Source organism: Homarus americanus, unplaced genomic scaffold (genome assembly GCF_018991925.1).
Source record: "Homarus americanus isolate GMGI-L3 unplaced genomic scaffold, GMGI_Hamer_2.0 scaffold3452, whole genome shotgun sequence".
Taxonomy (NCBI): Eukaryota; Metazoa; Arthropoda; class Malacostraca; order Decapoda; family Nephropidae; genus Homarus; species Homarus americanus.
The window spans coordinates 868,402-889,466 of NW_024729998.1; the positions used below are offsets into that span (position 1 = coordinate 868,402).

At 39.0% G+C, this 21,065-nt stretch overlaps 1 protein-coding gene across 3 annotated transcripts in view; it reads left to right on the plus strand.

Moving 5' to 3' along the window:
* The window catches only part of LOC121866871 (hemicentin-1-like), a 198,011-nt gene that overhangs the window by 160,997 nt on the left and 15,949 nt on the right, over positions 1-21,065 (plus strand). For all 3 annotated transcript variants that reach the window (XM_042366608.1, XM_042366609.1, XM_042366610.1), the window contains exons 10-11: positions 4,662-4,804; positions 9,046-9,205. In XM_042366608.1, coding sequence (XP_042222542.1) covers positions 4,662-4,804; positions 9,046-9,205 — 303 coding nt within the window. The remainder of the gene's footprint in view (positions 1-4,661; positions 4,805-9,045; positions 9,206-21,065) is intronic.

The following is a 21,065-nucleotide window of genomic DNA, read 5'->3' on the forward strand; positions in this document are numbered from 1 at the left end:
GGAGAAAAGAAAGTTTGATATATAAATTCCAGATTTTATTTCCTCGCTGCCCCAAATTCATTCAGACGTATATTTTGTCGGATGCTGAAATTTACTGGTCATGCACTATCCCGGTGTAGGTTTATTCCTGTTAGAACCCACGAGTTGTATACCAGTTTACTTTGTCTGAACGTTTGTTTGTCACACAGATGTATTATTAAACCCTCATGTGTACTTATGAGTTTCCCGAGTGTGTTAAAATGTACGTGAGTGTATATGATAATACTTCATGCTGTAATTGTGTCGAGACTTCATTGTGAGAGTCGAGGTATTGTGATAAAAAGTGTTCTGCGTTTAGAGTGTATTTTTCACTATGTAATTTATTGTGTGTTTTGAAACTTGGGTGTATCTCAATCGTTGTCAAACTTTGTCTTTAATTTGGGTTAGGTTAGGTTAGGTGAGAATGGGCTTTGTTAAGTTAGGTCAGGATACGTTTCGGTAGAGGTCAAGTGCTGTCAGATCTAAGTCACATCAGATTAAGTTAGATTAGGCTAAGTTTCAATAGATCAGATCATAGTAATACTAGACCCCATTTGACCAGTAACATTGGGTGGTTCTGAATATCACGTGACAGTTTGTGATGTGTTGTATAGTCGGCCAAATAAATTCCCAGAGAGACCCAACACGTATAGGGTAGGGCAACCGATCTGGTAATAATGTAAAGGTAAGGGGAGACGAGGAGTGGTAGGAGGTGGTAGGGGGAGGCCTCTGAGTGAAAGGTATATCAAGCGAGGGTTTGACACAGTTACCAGAGCGTGTCCCCTACCCTACACTTGCTGAGTCTCTGCAAACCTGTTAGTGCTTTATTGCCATGTGTTGTGCGGGCTCTGGGTGTGTAGTCAGGAGAGCTAATATATGTACACGATGGAGCTTCGTTTGTCATCTTTAGAAACAGTAAGAACAATACTGGGGACTTGTGTTTCTTTTTTTTCTTTTTTTTAAGAATATAGACCAACGTGAGACCTTGGCTAGCTTCAGTGTTCAGTGGATTTATTACGACAGGCGACAAGTACGCCACTGCTGGTTTTTTTTGTTTTTATTTCCTCTGACTTTTTTTTCGCTTTCGCCAAACTTTCCCCTGCTCCTTGTTTTCCGAATATAGAGAAATCTGGAGCGAGGACCCCGGCGTCGTTACTGCCGGCCTGCCACGTTAGGCGTTGCCCCGAGGTGCCCGCTCCTCCACAAACTCCTATAAAGATAGCGGAGATGATGGCTACTCCAAACTTTATCGAATAATGGCACTACCTGGGAACTGTCAGCCGCTCAGCTGCCACGAATCGCCTTACGCTACAACTCGAACATTTACGTAAAAGTTTCACAACATTAGTGTACTTCATGCTGATATTTATACATCTGCAGCCTTGGCTCGTAACCATGTTCTCCTCTCCGCAGGTAATCAGAATAAACTACGTTAAACTGTTACCATAAAGCAGGACGCAAAGCAGAGTGCATTATATACAAGAAATTGCAGGTTCACCTCAATATCATGTCTGGAGTTAATCATGAAATACACAAACAAAAGTGGAAATACTGCACAGGGTGTAATGTGTCTCAAGCTTAGTAATAAATATAGTTTTTGTTATCACCTGCTGATACGGTAAAAACAAGGTCCTGTAAGACTCTATGAAGACTTGTGTGGCTGCACATCGAATATTTTCCAAGTTCTACTCCCCTGTGGAAGACATTCTGAATGAACTTACTGAACCATCGTGCAGATCGTTCCCGCGGGAGGGCACCACTAGCTTTAGTGTCTCTGGGGGATCTGTCTGCTCGGAAATATTTGACCGCGGATGGAAGCGCTTTTGTATATGTCTTTGCTCACTCTAACCTTAAGACATGATTTTAGAACACCAGAAAAAAAACTCAGAATATATAGACGTAAAGTTTCAAACAGATAAGTCGATATCGTTATCTTGTATATTAATCTTATATCAAAGCTACTTGCAAATATATATGAGTGTCCGGTGTGACTGTAATTCCACTCACTGTGGTCCTCCATTGTATTAGAGTATAGTGGTGTTGTGCTCTATAAATGTGCACAGTTTTCAGTGATGAGGATATTGACTTGTTAGAATAATATGTAGTGCAGAGGGAGAATAGAGAATGATAACTTTGCCTTAATGTTTATTATGATTCGATTCACTGGCCTGTAGCGTCGCCATACTTCAGTGGACGAGTAGTATCATATTACCTTGATCATGTGAACTATATTATTTTATATTACCGCTCTTCAATAACATCTTTACTGGGAATGGTTTAGATTACGTCTCTCTTTCCTTGTGTTATAGGTCGTTGTTATCCCCGTAGTTAAGTAAACAGCATAACACTCAACTTCATCGGGATAAGTGGATGATCTATCCTAACCTAACCTAACCCAACCCATCTTAACCTTACCCAACCTAATCCAGCCAAACCTAATCCAGCCAAACCTAACCCAGCCAAACTTAACCAAACCTAACTTAACCTAACCTAACCTTAGCCATACCACCATCACAGGTCACCAAGATCAGGGTTTTCAGGCCTAACACTTACCAATACCTTACAACAGGTGATCATTGTGTATTCAGGTCTCGTATTACGTATTGATAAAGATGTCAAAATACAGCTAAGGTAGCGGCCACCTCACTCTATTATACAGGAGTCACTGAAATCATAGATGAGGAGACTAAATACCTTAAGCACTGAGGACTCTTGAGATGAATAATGTTTAACGTGGGATCCATAGGTGATACTCGTCTTAAGTTTTACTATTTATTGTAGATTTTGAGATTTTTTGTTTTCGTAGTTTATAGTTGTTTCGTTGTCTTGCATACTAAATTATTCTGAGTTAATAAATACCCACAAGACATATTCTGAATGGAGAAATAATTTTTGTTTAGGTTATTATCAAGAAATATATAAATATTAACTTGAAGTGCCTCATAGTGAAAGAATCACCTTTCCCAAGATCAAATTCAATATGGAGGTTTATTACAAGTCTCTTCAGTGAGGCGAGTTCTTATGAAAGTGAAAGCAGTCTTCATTTTTTGAACAGATCAACAGCTCGGGTAGAGATCAGACAAATATCTATTCACCCAGACTAAATGATACTTACTTAGTGCTTCAAATTAATAGAAGTTATATGATAAAGGAAAATAGTGTGTGATAGGGAGTTTCACTGAGTGCGAGTCAGAGATATAAAAGGGTTTTGGTAGAGACGTTGAACAGTAAAGGCGTGAGTTAGATGGTGAGTGAAGCTCTTGACAACACTAACAGTGGAAGTTTCTACTAAATTGTGTATTAATGAAAAAAAATAAACTCAACGGTATAAATCACTTCCAATGAATTCTTATAGAGGGAGACACGACATATATGAATCACTAGTGCGATAAAAACAGCAGGGAAAATTATTAAAACAAAGGATGTAAAAGGGAAAAACCTTTTATAGAAATGCGTCACACTTTTGAAACTGACTGAAAATCGTCTATATCGTTATCCATGTCCAAACCCTGACTCGACTTTAAATGACATCTTTGTTAGGTATGGATATTTACTACACGTACACACACACGTACACACACACACACACACACACACACACACACACACACACACACACACACACACACACACACACACACACACACAAAGAGGGAGGGCCTCATCACCAGTGCGCCCTTCCGTCCTTGGGGCAAAGACCGCCAACTTATCCCTCCAGAGAGTGGCAGACAAGGCGTGTGCAGCAGAGTCTAATATCAACGAGACAAGGACGGAAAATAAACACGATACGTTACCATGACGACTATAAAAGAGCCAGCATACGCCGGCCGGGAAGAACTGCAGGGCTCGTACACTCTCGAATGTGATTATGTAAATAGAGGCAAGACAAAATGGGTTTATTTATCGCAGCCACCAACGCAACTCTTCCCTGGAGTGACGTCACACGCTGGCAACTCGCGCACACTGCATGCAAAACATGAGCCCCGTAAACCCAGCCAATAGACTAGCACTCTACTCTTAATATACCCTAACTGGTGTTAATTTACAGCTGAATATGTAAAATTTACGTGAAGCCTATATTTTTTTTTTTAATCTTATCTTTTATTTACAGGGAAACTACTCGTGTTTCATTCATTTTTCACTTTTTTGGAGGGAGAGGAGAGAGAGAGAGGGAAGAGGGGGGAATTTTAAGCCAGAATTTGTTTAGTAGTGTAGGTGTGGTATATCAATTGGAGGTATTTTATCCGCAAATGAATCCACAGAAAAATATGTTCACTGCAGGCAAGGATGTGGGAGATGCTCTATTCCACTTTCACTTCCCCTCCCCACTCCTCTGCCCTCCCCTTTCTTATTGTTCTCCTCTTTCTCCCTTTCTTTTTTCCTCGTTATGTCTTATTATTATTCCTCATTTTTTTCTCTATATGTCTGTAGATTTTTATATTTTTCTTTTCTTTTTGTCTTTTATTCTTATTTATTTCTCTGTCTGGCATTCTCTTCTTCGTTCCTTCTCTCAACTTCTTACATATTTTCCTCTCTCTCTCTCTCTCTCTCTCTCTCTCTCTCTCTCTCTCCTAACTCCTTTATGATAATCTTTACTGTAGACTTTACTAATTCCCTCCTCGTTTCCCTCCCGCTACTCTCAGGACCTCCCGACGCCCTCAAGAACTGCACTGTGTTGAACCAGAGTACCGACGCCGTGCAGGTAAGCTGTGAGGAAGGGTTCGACGGCGGCCTGCCACAGAGCTTTGTCATGGAGGTCTACGAAACGGAAGGCCGGAAGCTGAAGGTGAGGGAAAATTAACAGTTTTTTCTTTTGTTTAGATCACATTTATTTAGAGACTTTCCTTCAATATAGGATGAGACGAGAAGAGATGTTAGTGTAAATATTAAGGGAAAAGATTTAGAAGTCGGGAAGTGAAGCACATCCGAGGAAGAGGAGATGAAATTAATTGATTACTCCCTAGACAGAGACAAACCCTGGGAGGAGTGGGAAAGAGCGTGGCGTTAATGTTAGGAGTGGTCAGCCGTGGTTGATGACACCTGTTGATGACACCTTTATTGATTGATTGGTTGATTCATAAGAGTAATTGATCATAATCGTCTCTCGTGTCCCGGCCATAAACGATCGCCCTGGATGACACAAGGAGGATGAACGACCTTCTGCTGTGGCTTTCTTTTACGCGTTATTTCCAGGTGGAGAGGATCGTCTGGCGGTGGTAATTGCTCGTACTGGCGATGTGATGGTGACCAGAGTGTTCGTGTGTGTGTGTGTGTGTGTGTGTGTGTGTGTGAGTGTGTTTACAGGTTCCCACATTGTATGCCTGATTTTACTGTGTCAAGTATTCCTTTTGATCATTCATTTTGTTTTATCTTAACCCTGATTTAATATGGTTGTTTTTCATTATAGTCAGGTTACGGCTAGACTATGATTGTTTCTATTTCGTCATTACAATCAGTGTGTTAGTCATGAATTTTTCTGGGTTTTTTTAATTAAATTTTTGCACGGATCGGAGGGGTGAGTTCACCATTTAATTAAATATATTTTCTTAATTCCTCTCTCACGCCGTTTCTATCACCAGGCCGAGTTTATTCATTCCAGAGATATATCAAAATTAATTACATATTTCCTCTTACTAATGAAACTTATTTTTTTTTGTTCCTCATATTCCCAACGAGTGTCCTCTCACCCTCAAGGAACGAAGGTTAATGAGGAAATTTATAGTAATGTATATTGAGATGGACAAGTATACAGTAGCTCCCCTCACCATCACCTGACTTACGAGCTCTTCCATCTTCGTTCCTACTTGTAATAACTCAAGTGGTAGAGCTCAGGACAGACCATAGACTGCCTCTCCATATATAACCTTCGTCTTAGTTACAGACGAGAGGATGAAGCATTTAGGTGATCCGTCGGTGCTTCCACTACTGTTATAGGTTCAAGGAGAAAAAACAAAAAGAACTTGTTTTTGTATGTATTCTCCAATTATCAGGAGGCAGTGTGTGTGTGTGTGTGTGTGTGTGTGTGTGTGTGTGTGTGTGTGTGTGTGTGTGTGTGTAAACTCTCGTCTGTTAAGTTTGCCGAGATAAAGGTAACAAGTGAACCGAACAACAACAAACACGATGCTGAATACAGACGAGATAATGCAAGATCCAACTCGATATTCGTTCATATGATACACAAGAGCATTATTAAGCGCTGCAGTTCACCTTGATCTACGTCGTTATATCCAAAAGGTAGTCTTGGCCGGTCAGGGTACACCACCATTCCAATATATACTAAGGAATCACTATTTATTAAGTATTGCGCGTAGATTCAGAATCAGTCCATGTATACGAAGCTAACAAGATGATATTAAAGGAACCCGAGTGTCTAAAAAGAGGGATTTACAGTGTCAATAGTTAAGAAATCAGTGTTGCGTCATATTTTTTTTGTAAGTTACCTAATATTCAGGAGTTCAGGTTGCCACGACACAGAACACTATAAATGTCTTGACACACACACACAGACGCCATTGATAACATCGTGCCAACTCTGAATCCATAAACCAGTCCCTTAATTCTCGAGTATTTGTGCGGACTGAGCGATTTACTCAGTCACTTAGTCACAGAACTCTAACCCATCCAGCCCTTGCCTCTGGTCCTTGCCGCCCCCTGCCCTCCACCCTTGCCGCTCCCTACCCGCTGCTCCTCCCACTCCCAGGGCCTTCCTCTACCGCCAGCATCTTCAAGGAGTGCGAGTAAAAGTTTCCCTGGTATTAAAAATATTCTTGTTCAATATTATATCGACGTCTTCGGAACTTTTTTGTACAAACTGTTCTCCTAAAGGATGATGATGATGATGATGATGATGATGATGATGATGATAGAAACATTACACTTAACTTGTATAGTTGTTGTGTTATAGCGACAAGTTACATACAACTACGTTCAATAATACAGTGAATATAAACAAAACACACACACACATGAAGGAACTTTACTGTTATTGTTATAGTGTAAACACATGCTGCAGTAACTGTAATGCTGAGTATTATATTCTCCATACAGCTGTTGAAATGCTGCTGCTATTGCTGTACTGTACACACAGATGCTGTTGCGAACATACTTACATAATTAAAGTAAACAGCTAGCGTCTGGAAACTGACAGTGTAGTGTGGCAGTTGTTATTGCCTCGCGTAGACAAATTCCATAATGAACATGAGGGGGAACATAGCGCTGTCGTCAGTGGCGTTCACACACAACATGAAGCAAATTAATGACAACAGCCTCTTAATGAAACATAAATACCAACCCCTTGTAATTAGGTGCAGGGTAAGAGGGCACACACACACACACACACACACACACACACACACACACACACACACTCTCTCTCCTCCTCCTCATATACTCCCACATCTTAATTCATCCAAGTCAAGGTTCAGTTTGTATAATTACCTTCTCTTTCCTAGTTCTCCTCCACGTTTTATCCACTATTCCCACTTTCAATCTCTCCCTCTTCCCCTTCCTCCCCTCCCCACAACCTCCCTCTCCATCAACAATCGCTGGTAATGAACACGTCCCTCACTCACCGGGTATATAGATGTCAAATGAGCAGTGATGATCCGGGTATTGAGGGTGACAATCGGATCAAACAAGCTCAGGTTCTGTTAGACGCTGCAACAGCATTCCCAGGCCAGACACCCCGCTACCAGTGACAAACACACTGTGCATTGTTGTTGTTGTTGTTGTTGTTGTGTGTGTGTGTGTGTGTGTGTGTGTGTGTGTGTGTGTGTGCCTAGATGCTTCACTTTAGAGGGTTGGTAGTTCAGAAACACTCCAACAACCTTGTATCACTTCCGGCACCCCCCCGCCGTCTCACCTACTATCAACAAAAGATTGTAGTCCCGAATTGCCTCCTAGAAGAACAACACCACGATGATCAGGCTGTATTGTTTAAATCCAGACACTACAAAGACTAACCTAAGATCTCCCAGAGTTGTCCGGTACTCAGGAACACAAAAGGCTACATCATCCCTACACTCTGCTATTTATTACACGAGGCTACACAAACGCCCCTCTCTTCACACACACACACACACACACACACTTCCCTTAACACAACACAACAGAAATGAACCCCCCCCTCCACTTCCCTTCCAAACACACAACAGCACAAAAGAGAAGAACCACACCCCCCTCCTCTCATCTCCGTCCTACACACACATAGCGTTTAGTGTTATCATGGTGGTTAAAGCTTGTTTACTCTTACTAACGTCAACACTGAATCTACCGCATAGGTTTGGTTAGGTTAGGTTATGGTTAGGTTATAAAAACACTAAGATTAAACAATCATTTACATATAAATAGTAACACCAGGGACTAGGTCATCCCCAAAGATATAAAAACGCTAACCCAGCCGACTCCTCTTCCTTCCTTCTCATATATAACAAACTCAGCACTACAGCCCTCCACCCCCATCCACCCGCCCCCATGGTCTTGAAAACTATGGGAGGATAGGTATAAAAATGCTAAGACCCCCCTCACACACACACACGTCCTCCTCAAGACTCCCGCTACAGAGGGGGGCGGCGTATAAGAGTGACGGTCATTGAGGGAGTTAGTGGTATGAAGGCTGAGGTAGCCCCAGGACTACTCTGTAACTACCCCAGGACTACTCTGTAATCACCGCAGCTGTTATTTAACTTCCCCGTGAGAATTAATAATGGAGACCTTACCGTAACGTTCAGAGGTAACAGTGTTGAGTGAGTCCGTATGCATAATGAGAGGCATGGAAGAATAAATGACGATTTTACTGAATAATTACGAATATTTTATTGTTTCTATTCATCTAACTATAATCAGTTATCACATATACATCATGACATCATTTTCATAAATATATTTCTCTCGAATTTTTTTCACGTCTTTATGTTTGTTTAATTCCATGAATACTTAATTACCTGTGTATATCAGGTATTGATCTCTCACGTCTATGATTGCACTAACTCCTCCTCCTCCTCCTCCTCCTCCTCCCTGGTGTTACAGTCCAACGTGACTAGCAAGACGCCCTTCTTCACGGTGCGTGGGCTGCCCTCTGGACTCTCCCTCACCATCAGGATCTATGCAGCCAATTCCAAGGGCCGCTCAGAGCCTTCCGTCCTGCCAGCTGAGACCATAGCCAGTGTCCCTACTAATCGTCACTCAGGTAAGCCATTTTTTTTATATGCACGTGAATTGTTACATCTAATTTGTTTAAGAAATGGTAAAATAGAATTACTATCACGTTGGCAGGTAAGTGAAGGCAGGTAAGTCAGGGCAGGTAAGTGAAGGCAGATAAGTAGAGGCAGGTAAGTAGAGGCAGGTAAGCAGAGGCAGGTAAGTAGAGGCAGGTAAGTAGAGGCAGGTAAGTGAAGGCAGGTAAGTAACGGCAGGTAAGTAGAGGCAGGTAAGTAGAGGCAGGTAAGTAGAGGCAGGTAAGTGAAGGCAGGTAAGTAACGGCAGGTAAGTAGAGGCAGGTAAGTAGAGGCAGGTAGGTGAAGACAGGTAAAGAAAAAATGTAAATACTAAATGAGGAAGAAAGAGAAAGGTGGATCAACATCGTGGAAGAAAAGAAACTAAAGAATGAAGTTAATCTCAGACGTTAAGCTAAATATTTTTAACGATGAGTGACTGAGAAGAGGTCAGCTATACGAGAGACTAAGCGGTCCAACACATGTCAGGAGAGGTCATGGGGGTGTTAGGTCACTCCAGCGGTCATGGTGTGTTAGGTCACTCCAGCAAACAGAGAAAGTAGATGGATGTAATTCCTCTTTGAATAACAAACCCTTATATTCACTTACTTATTTACGTCATTATTCCCATATAAAATACTGATTATGCCCGTAACTAAACTAATGAAGAGAAGATGACACGTGTTGACGGATATATAATGAATCTCTTTACTATCGCCATGTTTGTATAAGGAATTTCACGCGATTTTATATAATTTTTGTATATAATTCATCTAAAATTTATTGCGGGAATCAATTGTTTATTTCCATGCCTAAATCTTCCCCAATTCCTACTTTATTGTTATTCTTTTATTTTTCCTTATCTTTCCTTCCTGCTTTCCTAAATCCCGGTTCCTCTATAATGTATATGAGGGTGTTTTTTCCCCTTGTCCAGAAGGTGAGAGTTCTTTTCACCAGCTTCTGTCTCTCTCTCTCTCTCTCTCTCTCTCTCTCTCTCTCTCTCTCTCTCTACAGCACTTTGTCTAGCTCTTTCCCCTCCTCTTCCCTTCCTTGCTCCCCTCTCTTTTCTCTCTCCTTACCCTCCCTTTCCCTCTCGATCCTTCCTGTTCTTTTCCTCCTTCATCATTCTCCTTTCCCTTCTTACCCTTTCTCCCCCCTCCCTTTATCTACCGTCCCTCAACTCATCCTTCCTCCTCCTCGTCCATTTCTTTCTCCTTCCCTCTACCCCTTCTTACCCCCCCCTCTCTCCCCTCCTCCCTTTAGTTTTTATATTCTTAATTCTCTGGGTCTCCCTCAAGTTCATTTCCCCCGCCCTCTTTTCTATAACCAGCCAACCTCGCTCCAGTTCCCGTCCATTTTTTTCCTTCTCTCCCTCATTCACCAGCTTTCGTCCGTTCCCTCCTGTTTGTCTCATTTTCCTCCTTGCCTCCTTTCCTCTCACCCTCTCTCCCCCCGTTCCTTCACCACCTTCTTCCAACCTATTCTCTTTCTTTCTTTCTTTACATCTTTCTCACCTTCTCTCACTCTCTATTATCATCTTCCTCGTCCCTACTATATCTTTCTGTAATCCAATCATTATCTCTCTCTCATATCACACCTTCCCCCCTTCTCACACCTCTTAACCCTCCTCCCCCCCTCCACCTCCCTCTCGTTCTCCTGTCAGCCATACGTCAGGCTCAGACTCAGGAGATGTCGATTATCCATCACTTGAGCCAGGCAAGAAAGGGAAGAAAAAGTCCCCCAGCAACATTTGGCTTGATAGTAAAGCTCACGTGGTGGGGGAAATAGTCCTCGATGTGGGTCTATTTCTGGGGTGTCACTCTGGAACAACTGATACTGTACAGCCCCTAGAGGAGATCTTGTAGTGGAGGAGGGTAGTGGTGGTGGGGGCCCCGTTCGACTGTTCTATCAATTGAAGCTCAGATAGGTGTAGGTGGGAGATGCATAGAGGTGATGATAAGGAAGTGTATGGTTTAAGTGTCTAAGACCCAGTGTTCAAACTGGCTTAAGAGAATCATTTGTCCACGTCTTCATTGTCTAATTAAGGGTAATGACCTTAGTGCCTTTCTCGTGTAAAGCCTAGACTTAAGGATACCAGCCATCATGTAAATAATGTTAACTATTTCTGGATTATAGATGGTGCGGACACTAATGTTTAACCCACTCACCCACACCTCTCACAGATCCATGCTCGACAGTATATCGATAAATGGTTAATTTTTCTTTAAAAGTCCGCTAAAATCATAGTTCCCGAAACCGCAAATAGAATTTCAACTTTTGATGAAGTTATAGTTGTGTTGTCGATAGCGGCTTGGAACTCCCTGGAGTAGAGCTGTGTGTTACAGTGTTGAGTGAGGCCACGTCCTGTCTACACCTCCAGGAGACTCCCTCGGCTCTCATGAGTGATAGAATAGCGACTCTTTATGATATTCATCAGAAACAGTTCGCAAGATATGAAGATACATAGTAAATACACAGTATCATAAGATAATCCTTTACTAAACAATGAAGTACGTCACTGAGACTCGTACTAGTGTTAGGTTCAGCCAGATGATCAATCAGTGTTCCCAGGAGTAGGATGATAAGCGAACAAGACAGTTTCCTTCAGGGCGGCGACTTAAGGCTGCCCCGCTACTTGTCACACTCCCCGCACACTGTTGTTAACAAGCTCTATGTTTTCAAAGGAATATCTTGCTACAAAGGTAAAAGTTCTAACACTGGGAAAACTGTAGTAAGAACGGTGGTTTTGTTGTATAGACCATACCCAAACTTTTTGTCCTTTATGGCAGTGGTGGAGGAAAAGAAAAGCTCTTAAGGTGAAACGTGTCGCACATAAACAACGTCAGCCCAGCCACGACTTTCTCCCCTGAAATTTGGAGCGAGAAAGACCCACTTTAGACATTCCCACTGCACAGGAGCCATCAAGTAACACCGTATCTGTGTTTACCTGGACTCTCTTGACAGCACACAATAAACACGAAATTCAGAGTCGCAGTTTATTCTAAAATACAAGGAACGATACACACCACAAAGTGTCTTAACTCAACATAAGACATCCTGGTAAAAAGAATCTGCGGCTCGTGACATGATCTTCGTTGTCGTATGTGTCTTCTGAACACACTCTTGAGGTTCTCTGCATAGACCGTCTGGACACACTACCTGAATATATTAACGTCTTGTGTACAAATTATACGTACTAACCGTCTGAACTCGTCCATCACTGACATAAAATCGCACCACGTCTTTCAACACGTTATCTACACGTCATCAGGCAAGAACAACTACTTACGTCACCCGAAAAAAAAGATTAACCACGTCTTTTGCTTATACGACAAACTTAACTACACCCCATTATAAACACAAATGTTATTAAAACAAATCCTACAAAACAAAAGTAATCCAGAAATTATATTTATTGTATTTTCCCTTTAATTCAACATAATAAAACACAAACAGGACATACACATTACGAGGGGTGGGGGGTAGGAAATTACATCTGAGGAATATTTATTTTAGGTGTTGGGAAGGTTGGGTGAGGGGGAAGGTTGGGTGAGGGGAAGGTGGGTGAGGGGGAAGGTTGGGAGGGGGAAGGTTGGGTGAGGGGGAAGGTTGGGTGAGGGGGAAGGCAAACGTAAGGGAATGATTCTTTTTTTTTTCCCTCGCGTGAAGGATGGGATGATGAGAGGACCAGGAGAGGTAAATGCCTGGAGGTATTTTATGAGGATGAAGGAAGAGGTAGACAAAGGAGGGAAAGGGAGATATAACTGAGGAAGAATGAAGTATAAAGGAGGGAGAAAGAGGCATAAGGTAGAACAAAGGGAGACGTAAGCTAGAAAGAAGGAGAAACATCCTACAATTGTTTCGTGATTTTCCTCTTCTGTGGATTTCTTTCAATTCTTCCTAATTCTTCTTTCACCATTCCATAACACTTCTTTCACCATTCCATAACACTTCTTTCACCATTCCATAACACTTCTTTTACCATTTCATAACACTTCTTTCACCATTTCATAACACTTCTTTTAACACTTTACTTTCACCATTCCATACTTCTTTTAACTTCTTCTTTCACCATTCCATAACACTTCTTTCACCATTCCATAACACTTCTTTCACCATTCCATAACACTTCTTTTACCATTTCATAACACTTCTTTTACCATTTCATAACACTTCTTTTACCATTTCATAACACTTCTTTCACCATTCCATAACACTTCTTTCACCATTCCATAACACTTCTTTTACCATTTCATAACACTTCTTTTACCATTTCATAACACTTCTTTTACCATTTCATAACTTCTTTCACCATTCCATAACACTTCTTTTACCATTTCATAACACTTCTTTCAGTAGTTTCAAACACTTTTCTCTCAACCCCTTCACCTTTTCACACCTTTACAAACTCCTTTTCAATTCTACCTTCTCTTCCATTCATATGTATCCTGCTCTCCACACACACACACACACACACACACACACACACACACACACACACACACACACACCTGTAAAATATACAAAATTCTCTATCGTATTTTCTCCTCCAACAACAGAATATGTGACGCCTCTGAAGGTCAATCTTTAAGTCATAATACCATCAAAGACGACTTGTAAGTCACGGGTCACGCTTGTCGAGATACTATTGAAGTTATTATGGTGAAAGGCGTGTGTGTGTGTGTGTGTGTGTGTGTGTGTGTGTGTGTGTGCGTGTGTGTGTGTGTGTGTGTGTGTGTGCGCGCGAGAACAAATTTTTGAGATTAAAGCTACAAAGCTTTTTTTTATATAAAGGAACCAATCTGGTTTAATTTCCGTTCTCTTGCTCCTCCTATCCCATATCTTCTTTATATCCCTATCTTTTTTTCTAAACTATTCATTTTAATTCAATGTGTATTTTCTTTTCAATATTTCTACTTTATTTATACATATTTCTTACATGTTCCGTGTCCCTGGTTGACAAGAGTGGATTACACCACAGTTAAATATTGCAGTGATTTTTGGATGGTTGAATATCTCAAACAGTTTCATTATGGTGATTATTATTTGATAGTGATGATGATGCTCACTGACGTATTGTGATACAAACATGACCAGATTAATGATGACACAACTTACACACACCTACTCGAGGGCTTTGATCGTGACTGTGACGTGTGATAATACTTACTAATTAATTGTGTTCTAAGTTGCGTGGTGGAAAGCAATTAATATTAATTAACATATATTTGTATAGTGTTGCTTTGTGTACCTAGGAGTACATACAAACACACATTATATGTATAAGTATATATTACACTTTTCTTACCATTTTATTATATCACGTAGTGCTGAGAACATAAAATAAAAAAGGTAATTAAATGATGCCATAAAAGACTTTCACACTTTGTTAAAAAAAAATTAATTATTTTGGAGAATGTTTTTAAATTATCCATTACTGGGGCATTAAGGCTTTAATTGGAACAGGTAATGTAATAATCTGTGATATAATATGGTCGGTTATGTAGTAATAATTAGCTGGCCAATGTTATTTATGAGACACTTTAGACACGTTTTATTTACTGACTTTTGTTCGTTAAAGACGAGAGTAAAAATTTAACAGGGAATTCAAAGTCATCTTCAATTCAGATAATCAACTGTTGACTAATGAACTTTGGTCTTGTTAAATAAAAGCCTGATTAAGATGCCATTCTTTTGGTTTCAGTATTTGTACATCAAACTTCCTAAATTATAACAAAAGAACCACAAAATATACATCCCATCTAGAGTATATAATGAAGCTTGTATATAATGTAAGGCACAAGATGGAAATATAACAGGTTTACCAAATGTCTACGATCAATAGCTAAGTTTACCTAAATTTCTGTGTCGGAGTATTAAGTGAGCCGGAGAATTCAGAGTTGGTAAGAATATATAAGGTCAACACAGCTACAGTAAGAATATAAACACAGACTAGTGAGATGACGCGGCTTTCCATTATACTGACAGTTTAATCAGTGCTGTAAATTAATCTAAATAAAACCTAACAACCAAGACTGTTGGTGGTGCAGCTCCGGAGGGAACAGACCAGACCAGTACACAGTTGGCTGCCAACCACCTAATAATTAGCTCAAATATATATATATATATATATATATATATATATATATATATATATATATATATATATATATATATATATATATATATATATATATATATAAACTCCGTTCCCTCCATTTGTCATAAGTTTACAGAAAAATGTTGGCACGGTAAAGCAACATGTAATTACTCTTCCATTAAAAGAGACGAGCGTTCGTTCTCTTCTTTTGTTTCAAAATAATAAGACGAGGAGCTAAGTCGTTTACCAGTTATGACCCGCGTCTCTCCTGCCTACAGCTTCTCTACACAACATGTATATAACTATTTGTCCGTTGTTCCTTTTACGACTTTCTGCTCGATATTGTGATGATTTTCCCAAGGCCAATAAACATTATCCACAAATTATCTGGCCGGATTAAAATTCTACATCCGTACAGTGATGAGAAAAAATTGTATATGGAAGAGATTATTCTTATATCCGGATTACCGTTGTTGATGTGTGGTAGTGGTGTTGATGGTAGTGGTGGTGTATGGTACTGATGTTAATGGTGGTGTGGTATTGGTGTTTATGATAGTGGTATATGGTAATGATGTTAGTGGTGGTGATGTCAGTAGTTGTAATGATGATAGTGATGGGTGGTAGTGGTGTTGATGGCAGTGGTGTATGGTAATGATGTTAATGGTGGTAGTGTGTGGTAATGGTGTTGATATGTACCTTAGTCTTTCACAAAAATAAACCACCCAAGTACACAGATATTATATTCAATCTCTGGGTAAATTAACGTTATTAAGAAACAACAATAACACTCACGGTAAATACGAAAAAATACAAAGATCAATTTAAGTCATTATTCACAGAACGAAAGAATTAAGATACGTTCAACTGGCTGATCTTAACACGGCTGTACAGTTTCGATCGTTAATCCAGGTTTTTAGGAGTTTAATTGAAGAAAACTATCTGTCGTAGATTTTTCTCCTACAAGTGTTGCTGAAATGTTTTAATCCCGCAACAGCTTATGGCAGCGGGGTACAATTTATGTCAAAAAATTAATAATATTCTGTTTCTTTTTTTTCGTCAAGATTCACATTTATGAGATTTTTCCGCCTGTACAGCGAATTCTACCATTATCCCTTGATTTATTTTGTATTTAGTCTTTTTTTTATCCTTTTATCCAATTCTGTTCCATCCAAATTATCCAAGTAACGGAACAGTACTCTGGGTAATATTTTAGCCCTCTTTTTTTTTCCTTTTTTTACACACCATTAAAAACCTGATATATTTATTTTACTAGAGGACTTGGTGTGTTTATTTCATGTCCATCAAATGTCGCTGGGTAGAAAAAAATATCATCCAGTTAATGGTTACTTTGACCTCACCAGAATAAACTAAAGCTGTGGCGACAGAGTGAAACAGTGCTCACGCTACCCGCTCAAACTAGGATAATTTTAACAAGAACTTAAATTATGATATTCGTCTTTAACACACACACAGAGTTGTAGTTCGACATGACAACTGCATCAAACACACACGACCTCTCTCCCATTTTGTGTGTATGTGTCTCTTATTTATTTTCAACTTCTGGCTGCTTTAACTATAATTATTATTATTATTATTATTATCATCAACACCTCAGCGCCTTCAGCCTTTTCACCAAGCCCAAATGAACATGCAGGTGAGATGCCGTATACAGGATAACGCCTTTTGGCACTTGACCACTAAATTCTTGGCAATATCAGCTGAGCGCATCAGATCTAACTTCTAATTACCAGCGGTCGTAAAACTCTTAATTACTTATTTATGTATTTTACATCGTCCAAATTCTGAAGGTAATTAAGGAGGCGATTTTATGAGAGCTTCTTATTTTTTTGGTATATGACTTGAGGTATAATATGGCCTGTTATTATTAATATTATTATTATTATTATTCTATTATTTACTGTATTACGGTGCGCGGTGATGTGAAAAAGTCTACGGTGTTTGCTATCCATGTTTCACTTACTCTGCCGTATTAATGAGCTTCGTTCTTAGTACTGCTGTCATTAGACCATGCTAGGTGTAGTAATAGTGGATTAGTATTAGTATTAGTATTAGTATTAGTATTAGTTCAACACTAAATTAGGGAAGAAGAAGGAGACTTCAAATAGAACATAATAATAAACAATGAACAAAATATTATAATTGGGGGGAAAAATAATAATAAGACACATAAACTCTTGTTGACAAATTCTCGTCCTGAAGAACTGTTGGTGATATTAGTTTTCTTTGTGTAGAAGTTAATTAAGACGTGAATAGAACTCTCCAGATCCGTGTAATGTTACAAAGGCAATTACAGTTGGCCTTGAATCAATTACCAGCACTGAGAACTTTGCCTTTTCGAGACTTGTGTGTTTTAGGGTTAAAAATTGTTGCTTCTTTAAACATATTTGAGTAATGTTGCTAAGTGAATATGCATATGAGGGTTCAAAGTATCAGAAATTTCCACCACTACAACTAATGATAATAGTAATACTAATAATAATATTAATACTAATAACAGTAATATTATTGGTATTAATGAGGTCAATAATGTATATATTATTGGTACAGAAAATAAGGTAAATTTGTTTATAAATGCAATTATTGCAATACGAATTTAAATGTTGCTATCTGCTGTCAACAGCGATTAATTCAATAATTAATATAATATTCCCGTGAAAGTAGAAACATACTGTGTAAAGTAATCTTCCTGGAGTAGTGTCCGTGCTGATGGTGTGTGTGTGTGTGTGTCGATGTTCGTTATTAAGACAAAATGATAGTGACACTCATAGTAAACAAAGGAATCTATTTAATATGTTACGTCTACTCTCGTTTAGAAGATTAACAAAACAGACAGGCTTCCTACCAGCTTTCCTCAGGTATACGTTCAGGGTGTACAGTACATATCATAAGACAAGTACTGAGACCTTCACTCCAGAGAAATACTACACACTTGCCAGGGAAGATCATACCCTCCTTAATTGTTACCCTACGTCCACCAAGTAATATAAAATATGTCATACTTCTTGGCTGAGATTCTGGTTATACAAGTATTACTGATAACAATGATTTATAGGAAAGCACATATACAATACCACACACACACACACCTACCGATCCCATATCTACCATTATTAATAACTCAAGCGCTGGTTTTCCTAAGGTCATATTTAATAAGAAGTGAGTGGAACTTGCTGGGCTACGTTAATGCTGCAAAACTAATTAATGTTGGCTTTGAAGGTAATTACCTCCGCTGAAAACTTTGGCTGATCAAAGATTACTCATATTAAGGGCGAACATCAAAGCTCCTTTCAACACACTGAGTGTCTCAGACATCAGCGCATGTGTCACAGTGTCTTGATATTCATAACAATAAAAATTCATTAAATACAACATATGAAGGCTGTCTTCGGGGTGAGTTTGTTTATCGGAAATAACTTCCTTAACCTACTTCTCATTTTGTTAATAGAATCAATGCGCCAGAGTGATATGACCTGACATGTATACTGCGTTGATGTGGGATAACTTGTCTTCGCTAGGTAAAACAAGGGATGAAATATGCCTTTATTAGTGTCATGCTTCTAAATTATAGCTCACGGAAATAAAAGAGCGACGTACAGAGATTCTACTGAAATTATTTACTTGAATTTCTATACACAATCAATTAAAATCAACTTTTAAGTCATTTATTTAAGAATCCCCAAACTTTGATAAGCTTTCACGTTTTTTTGTTTTCAGTAAATTATCCACTTCTCAGTCAACCATTAATCTGGAGGAAAAAATCAACCTGACCAAAAGTAAAAACTGAGTCACGAGTTAAAATGTCAAGGTCAAGGTCAAGTTAAATGTCAAAGGTCGGACGAGGAGGAGGAGGTCAATATATTATGTAATCAGGTTATGTTACCCACAATTTGCTGTGACTCCAGAGTGGTTTGGTGATCTGTGTAACATTAATAATATCCAACTAATCATATAATCTTCATAATAATATACGGCCAAAGTTTAGAGCTGGTTTAAGCACCTTTACTCTCGTGTTTGTTAATATCCAGCGTGTGTTGAGGTTTAAAATATTGCAGGCTATAATTATGCCATTAATTGATCGTTTTACTGAAGAATTAATTACCTTTAATACATTTTCAAAGCGACGAAGAGCAAAGAATATCGTAATTTAATTCAAAATGAGCTTAGAAAAGGATTAATTACTGTCCCTGCATATTATTTACATATTTTAACCACCTTTCATCACGTGTCAGTTATGCAGTAAAGTAAAACAAAACAAAAGAGGGGGGGGGGGGTGGGTGGCATTAACAATATCCCGAATGTTTTCATATCAGAAATTTCCAAATAACGAAATACAGTATATATCAAACTCATATCTCCATCAGTGAACTTAGTGCTGAAAGGATAAAAAAGGTCATTTGAAATTAAATAACAATGAGAGATAATATGTGAAATAAATATCACAAATCCATTTTTTTTTAATTCCAACCTAATTTGTAAATAATTAATCTAGGTGCACAGCGTGAAATGAATGTGCACAAAGACAGTATTTTTCCCATGGCTTAACAGACTTTGTATGACCATAAACCAATAATTTATTCCTAATTCAGTAATGATCATACACATTTTTCAAATACCATAATTAGTGTGGATTCCATTTTACTATTAACGAATTGAAAGGCAATATGTATAGTTAAGCTTGGAATAACGGTGAACAACGATTGTGTTCACTGAAATGAGAAATTGGGAATATATATATATATAATGTATATACACGTTGAGTATTTTCTACACAAATTATGCACCTGTTATACAATAGTTTATTCTCATTGATGTGTATGAGCGTAAACTATAGACTACTTTGCATAACGGAAGAAAAATAGCAGCAGATGTCTTAGAACAATAGTATTGAATAAACCTGAACGTAGAAATGTTTTTATGTAGGAGTCATCGCTTGTATCTTGAGAGCACCTTAACTCTACATTAGAGTTCATTAATACATAAGTGAAATAACATCCGTATATAGTGTGTTTTGGATACTCAGTCTAAGAAGCTGAATGACGAGGATTGATAGAGATGTAAGCTAAATGGCCCATGTTCAATAGGCACACAAGTCTTTATATACCCCAGTCGTAATAGCCACAAATAATTCACAATTTAATGTAGATTATTGAGTATGGATGAATATTTCAAATCTGTCAAAGAACTTAATTAAAATCTAAGGTTACATTTCTACGCTACGATAAAGTGGGTATTATTTACACACGGAGACTAACCGCGTTAAGAGGTTATGGTGCAGGAGGTTTTTCCTCTCCTTGAAGGTTTATGGCGGTGTCACGGTCTCAAGTCTGGAGTAATTATGATGCTCTCTGGGTAAATTACTAGAGAGGCAAATATTTACAGGGGTGCGCTCATTCTCTCGCATATATTAAGCTCTGGGTCTTATTTTAATCTCCGTCGGCTTCGTCCAAGAGCGACTAAGAGCTCACATCACAATTCTTCTAAAAGAGTAGATTGTAATCGGGCCGTTCCTTTAAGATTGATCATCACCTGTAATTATCCCGGGGATGTGAATCACCTGCTCGGAATGAAGGGGGTAACGACCCGCTGATAATGCGTGGCTGAGGTGTGGAGATCAATGTGTTCTCATCATAGCAAATTATGGGGAAAACGTTTAGGAGATGTGTGTGTGTGTGTGTGTGGGTGTGTGTGTATGTGTGTGTGTGTGTGTGTGTGTG